Source organism: Nannospalax galili, unplaced genomic scaffold (assembly GCF_000622305.1).
Source record: "Nannospalax galili isolate Female #2095 unplaced genomic scaffold, S.galili_v1.0 scaffold1488, whole genome shotgun sequence".
In the NCBI taxonomy this organism is placed as follows: Eukaryota; Metazoa; Chordata; class Mammalia; order Rodentia; family Spalacidae; genus Nannospalax; species Nannospalax galili.
Genome location: NW_008358859.1, coordinates 864,347 through 871,215, shown reverse-complemented (window position 1 = coordinate 871,215; position 6,869 = coordinate 864,347). Strand labels below are relative to the sequence as shown.

At 50.7% G+C, this 6,869-nt stretch overlaps 1 protein-coding gene across 1 annotated transcript in view; it reads left to right on the top strand.

The window, feature by feature from the left end:
• Positions 1-6,869, top strand: part of Acot7 (acyl-CoA thioesterase 7) — a 128,340-nt gene that overhangs the window by 75,245 nt on the left and 46,226 nt on the right. Inside the window, exon 6 of the mRNA XM_008822411.2 lies at positions 6,374-6,460. Within this exon, the coding sequence (XP_008820633.1) occupies positions 6,374-6,460 (87 nt within the window). The remainder of the gene's footprint in view (positions 1-6,373; positions 6,461-6,869) is intronic.

Genomic DNA, 6,869 nt, shown 5'->3' with positions numbered 1-6,869 from the left:
TTGTTGAGTGATGTGGGAGGGCCCAGCCCACTGTGGATGGTGCCACCCCTGGGCAGGTGGGCCTGTGTTGGATAAGAAAGCATGCTGAGCAGGGGCCAGGGGAGCAAGCCAGTAAGCAACGTTCCTCCATGGCCTGTGCTCCAGCTCCTACTTCCAGGTTCCTGCCCTGAGTTCCTACCTTGGGCTCCCTGATGAGCTATGACCTGGGAGATGTAAGCTAAATAAACCCTTTCCTCCCCAAGTTGGTATTGGTCAGAGTATTTTGTCACAGCAAATGAAGAACAAACTAGAAAAAAGGCCTTGAGAGACTTGCCCACTGCTCCCCTCGGACCCTGCCTAGGGTCCCCACGCTGTTCAGAGGTCAAGGTCATAGTGGTTACTGCAGCAGGCAAGCCCTGGCGTGCTAGAGCATAACCCAGGAGAGGTACAGCTCCAGGCAGGTAGATGCTAACCTGGGTCTTCCAGTCAAGGGTGGACCACCTCCAAACGATGGAGACTTGGGGACTCACGCTCCTTTCTTCCTGTAGCTCTGCCCTCTTTTTTATTAAAATTGTATGTATTTATCATATATAATATGATACACACACCCCCGTGTGTTTTTCCTTGGCACTGTAGGGAGAGGGTATCCAAAGTCCAAGGATGAGCAAGTCCCATATATAAAATGTAGTAGGTCTCACATATGACTGACCACACTACATATATATACATATATAACACGTGGAACCTACATGGATGACCTAGTACAATAAAAATGCCATTAAGTGGTCATTAAGCTGCATTATTTAAGGAAGAATGACAAGAAAAAAAAAACCACATTACATGTTCAGTACAGACACCCATGCCCATTCTTTTCAGATAGTGTCTCAGTATGTAGCCCAGGCTAGCCTTGAATTCACCTCGCTGCAAGTCTTTCTGATTGGAATTTGGTCAACTCCCTGGACACAGAGGGCCAACTGCAGACTGCGGAAAGCTGAATTGGTGTTCCCATCCACCATTGCTAGCAAGTAGCTTCAAGGGTCCTCTGGGGAGGGTACATGACAGGGGTTCACATGTCAGACCTGACTGGGGCTCACATGCCAGAGGTTGGATGGGTCAGGACTAGAAGCAGCACACAGTTCTTCCATGCTCCTGCACAGGTCATGAGCAGTGGCCATGGGAGGTCAGGGAAGCATGGGTCAGCTGTGTCTACAGGACAGGGAGAGGGCAGGCCTGGCCATCAGTTGGCTTCTTTGCACGTGGAGAACACCTCACCCTCAAGGCAACCACTATGTTCCGTCCCAGCCTCCAGTCTGACCCAGGTGCAACATTTTGGATCATGTGTCATCTTCTCCATGTTTCCAGGCAGCACCTCATGCTCCTGTCTCTGATGTGCTGGGCAGTTGGGTGCTGTGCTTCCCAGCATTTGGTTGCTGTAGGTAAGGGAGCCCCTGCCCCTGATGCACTGGGTAGATGGGTGCTGTGCTTCTCAGGACTTGGTTGCAGTAGGTAAGGGAACAGAGGCCTAGGAAAGAGGGAAATGAGAGGTTCCAGGCCCACTGGGCCACACAGTGAGGAATCCTGTAGGGTTTCAGACCAAGGCCATGGGACAGTCCTTGATTTCACTCTGATCCTTTTCTTAGAGGAATTCCTGGGCCCTGCTGCCCACTGGAAGCATCTTCCTTCTCCGTTCTCAACATTGGCTTCATTCAGAGTGGGCTCGCTAGCTGGGCGTGGTAGCGCATGCCTTTAATACCAGCAGAGGCAGGCGATCTCTGTGAGTTCAAGGCCAATCTGGTCTACATAGTGAATTCCAGGACAGCTGGGGCTACAGGAAGACCCTGTCTCAAAAAGACAAAAAGAAAAAAAAAAAGACCAGAGTGGGCTCGCTGCCCACCTGAGGGTGAGTCTTGGAGGTTATTGTGGGACTTGGACCACCAGAAGCTTCTTTAGTGCCTCCATGGAGCTGTTCAGGTTCAGCTATTCCATCTGTGACAGTGACCTATATACCCCCGAGTTCCTCCCAGACGTGTTCCCAGGCCTGATGCACTGTATGGTTCCCCGCCTCCTCCTGTCTCCCCAGAATCTTTCACACTAGTCTGGATCCACCCCTGAGTTCTGATGGGCTTTTGGTCTCAAAGTTCTCCTCAGTCCCCAGGACTGGAGGTGGTAGGCATTTCCTTTCTTTGATGACCCAAATCTCTGAACTCTGCTCACTCTGGGTTCTCTTACAAACCGGCCACTTCCTTCTCAAGCTTCTCTCTTTTCTGACCTGTCTTGCTAAGTGCAAAAATAAACAAATACATAGACAGGCTCACATGGCTTTGAGCCACTAGCCTTGGCACCATGGCTCAGTAGGCATATAATTAGACAGACACTATGCCCTGCCTCTCAGGCCAGGGTGATATAGGGCCCCTCAGACTCTGGAGAGAAAAGTTCTCACTGGGTATGGTGGTGAACATCTTTAACCCCAGCAGTTGGCAGGCAGAGGCAGGTGGGTCTCTGTGAGTTCAAGGCCAGCCTGGTCTACATACTGAGTTCCAGGATAGCTGGGAGTACAAGGAGACCCTGTCTCAAAAAGACCTCCCAAAAGACAAGTTCTCGCTTGGAATCCCCTCACTCTGGTAGTGGTGTCTAACAGGTGGTAGGTAGCCCCCCCATGTCTGTGGCTTGCACTTGCTCATAGCAGTGAGGTTTTGTGTGTTCACTGTGTCACCTAAGCTGCAGAATGTGGGGGGCACGGTAGCAGCCTGGAGTGTGACCAGATTGGACTCTGTCCAGATGGAGGAAGTGCTCACCCCAGGAGCTGCGAACTAAATGGGAGAAAATTAGATGGGGAATTCGCTCGTGGCTAAGGGAAGGAGGACCCATGAGCATCTGTTGCTCTTATTAAAAGCTCTTCCACTGCAAGTTCTAAGAACATTAAACGGTTACAAGTGGCTTAGCTGGTATTTTTAAGCCATGCAGCAAGACAGCAGTGCATCTCTGACAGGGCAGCGTCACTTCACACTACTTGTTGTCGGGACTGGAGAGATGGCTCAGCAGTTAAGAGTGCTCAGTGCTCTTGCAGAGGACCCGGGTTCAATTCCCAGCACCCACATGGCAGCTACGAACCGTTCTTAACTCTAGTTTGAGGGGAATCCGAAGCCCTCTTCTGACCTCTGTGGCATTGCACGACACAGGTGCACTCACATACATGCAGGCAAATACACAAATATACATAAAATAAAAATAATAAAATATTAAAAAAACCAAAAGAAACAAAAAAAACCCACACTTCTTGTTATGTGACCAAGTGGATTTTCCATGCAGGAAACACTGTTTGTTCTTGTTCTTTGACACAGGGTCTCCCTGTAGCCCCAGCTGGCCTGGAACTCACTATGTAGACCAGGCTGGCTTTGATCCCACAGAGATCTGCTTGCCTCTGCCTCCCGAGTGCTAAGATTAGAGCCATGCACCACCACACCCAGCTGAGAAAGCCTTATTATTATTCTTTATTTTTAAAATATTTTTATTTTATTTTGTGTGTGTGAATGTATTACCTGCATGTATGTAAGTGCACCCACGTCATGCAGTGTCCATGGAGGTCAGAAGAAGGCGTCAGATCCCCTGGAACTGCAGTCACACACGGCTGTTAGCCACCATGTGGGTGCTGGGAATTGAACCCGAGTCCTCTGCAAGAGCAGCCAGTCCCCTTATCCACTGAGTCATCTCTCTAGCCCCAAGAAAGCCTTTTTAAAGGAATGTTTAGTTGTGTGTGTGTACACATGGGTGAGTGCACTCGTGCCCCTTGAGTGTGTGGTCAGAGGACAGCTTGTGGCATCAGTTCTGTCCTTTCACCATGTGGGACTTGGGACTCCAAACTCTCATCGTCAGGTTGATGGCCAAGTACCTTGACTTGCTGAGCCATCTCACTAAGCTGTGAGAAAGATTTTTGTGCACAGTTTTCAGTTTAGTCTGCTTTTGTGTGTATATGTGTTGGGATCAGACCCTTGAACACGGTAGGCAAGTGGTCTGCCACTGAGCTACACCCTGAGCCTTGAGTATGGTATTAAAAAGAGACTCTTCTGCTGTCCATGTGCAGGTCTGAGACTGGACCAGACTGGAGGCTCGGGGTGTCCAAAGCTCTGATACTGTGACGTTTAGTCCTTATGAGGGGAGTGCGGGGCAAGCAAAGAGCAAAGGCAGTGGCGTGAGCTCTTTGTATCCTGGCCCTTTTGTCAGACACAGGCCAGAGGGAGATGGCTCTTGGCTTTCAGGGGTGCTGTGGTGGGGCTGTTACCCCATCAATGAGAAACTGTATTCTTGGACCAAGAGTGGGCCCCATCTTGTTCTGAGGTGCTCTGAATTCTCAGAACTGTTCTGAGAGATGTGCCTGACCTGTCCTGTCCTGTCCTCAAGTCTAACAAATGCCCTGTCCTGTCCTCCTGCCTAACAAAGGCTCCTCCCATATTTTTTTTATTTATTATTTTTATTTTATATGTATGGGTGTATTGCCTACATGTATTTGAGTGCACCTGTGTCATGCAATGCCATGGAGGTGACTTCGGATTCCCCTGGAACTGGAGTTAAGGATGGTTCGTAGCCGCCATGTGGGTGCTGGGAACCAAACCCGGGTCCTCTGCAAGAGCAGTCAGTGCTCTTAACCGCTGAGCTGTCTCTCCAGCCCGCTCCTCCCATATTTATTGAACAACATATCATACATGGTATGGGAAAGGCATGAACAATTGTTGAGGACAGTTTTACAAAGGAAGAAGTTGTTTTCGGCCGAGCTGACTCAGAACAGCACCCAAACGCAGATGTCATCCACCTGCCCCTATGCTTGCAGCATTTGTGGAGGAGACGTTGCTGCAGGGCCATTGCTGTTTCAGCATCGTTGCTATGGGGTCTCAGGCGCACACATAGTTCTGACATCATTGAGTCACACAGGGAACATGGTATAAGGTTACAAGCTTAGGCTGTAAGATTCATTACATTGGGATTCCTAATCACTGTAGGACCGATCACATTGTTTTTCTTAGCAGAACATAATGTTCTCAAAACACGATAATTTAGTTTATAAGGTTATGTCAAATTTCAGTTTGTAAAGGCTCATTACCAAGAGTCTTTCCCAGGAAAACTCATTCCCACGTTGTGGCCTGGGCAGTGCTGGTTGTGGTAGCTAAGGGGCTTTGGGGCTGTGCTCTTCACACAGCCTCCTGGCAGAGACCTCAGGACAGATATTATGGGCCTGGCTGATCAGGCCCTCGTTCAGTGTCCCATGTAGCCTTTCAAGGTATGGCCCAGGGCCATCCAGGTGTTCCTGGGGCCACAGTGAAGTGGCATGAGCTAGATGGGGCTGAAACTAGTGGGTCAAAGCTGCAGGTTCCCTAGGCTGACTGTGAGCCAGCGGGCATCAGGGGCCACCCAGGGGCTGAACCCTGTTCTCAGTTGCCTGCTGGTTCCTAAACCTGTCAAGGCCTCTCATGGGAGGAAGGGGCACCCCTAGCTGACCCCAGCCGTCAGCAGGTAGGGTAGGAAAAGGCAGGCTTGTCCTCAGCCAGCAGCTGTGGGAGGATATACGCGTGCTCTGGGCTGGGTCACACCTGTGGCTCTGCCTGTACCTGCTGAGGAAAGGGGAAGTGGCATCTGTGCTCTGGGGACAGAACGCTTCTGTATTCTTAAGTGAGGCCTCTCCCAGGCGTTGCAGCAGCAGGGCTGAGGACTGGTGCTCCACTGGGGGAATCTCTGTTCTTGGAAGAGTTGTGCCAACAGAGCCTTGTGTGGGAGAGCAGCCCAGACGCCTTGAGGCTGAGATCTCCTAGGCCAGCGCCGGGTTGGGGCCCTGAGAAGCAACATGCAGAAACATTGTTGGCCCTTTTTAAAAAAATTATTTTATTTATTATTTTTATTTTATTTGTATGAGTGTGTCGCCTGCATGTATGTGAGTGCGCCCGTGTCATGCAATGCCGCAGAGGTCAGAAGAGGGCTTTGGATTCCCTGGAACTGGAGTTAAGGACGGTGGTTAGCCACCATGTAGGTGCTGGGAATTGAACCCCGGTCCTCTCCAAGAGCAGTCCGTGCTCTTAACCGCTGAGCCATCTCTCTGGCCCAATTTTTGATGGCACTTTCTGTGAGGAAAGTTGGGTAAAGAAACAACATCCCAGTGGGGGGTCCCAGGCAGCCCTGGAACCTCCTAGCCAAGAGGTGTAGTGGCTGCCATGGGCAGGGTCTGGTGGTTGCCACCATCCCCAGAGGGCATCTGGAGGCCTCGGTGCCAGAGAAACCCTCATGACTGCAGTGGAGCCTTCCAGGGACTCATAGCACTGGGCCATGGTAGCCTTGCCGCTGTTGGGCTGTGGGGATCCATTTATGGGAATCTGTCTACACCACAGCTGATCTCTCTTTGCCTTTCCAGAGCCCAACACGGTGAGCTACAGCCAGTCCAGCCTGATTCACCTGGTGGGGCCCTCGGACTGCACCCTTCACGGCTTCGTGCATGGAGGTGAGATGACGTTACTTTGGCCTCTACCCCCACCCCTGCCTGCCCTGAGCATCCCTCAGGAGGCCATGCTGCTTGCTGACCTAGTTTATAGTCCCATGTCTGCTGAAGTACAAATTTAAACTTTGAAGAGATTGCATAAGGAATTACCAAAATACCATTGGTGCCCATTTTTAAAACTGGAAATCAAAGTTGGATGGATGAGGACATCCCAGCAGCAGGGGATGTGAGAGTTGTGAGACATCAGGGGTAGGGCCTTGTGGAGCCCAGGAGAACACCCTGTGACTCACTGACAGATGGTACTTAAAGATATTCTTCCTGGCCGGGCGTGGTGGTACACACCTTTAATCCCAGCACTTGGGATCTCTGTGAGTTCAAGGCTAGCCTGGTCTACATAGTGAGTTCCAGGACA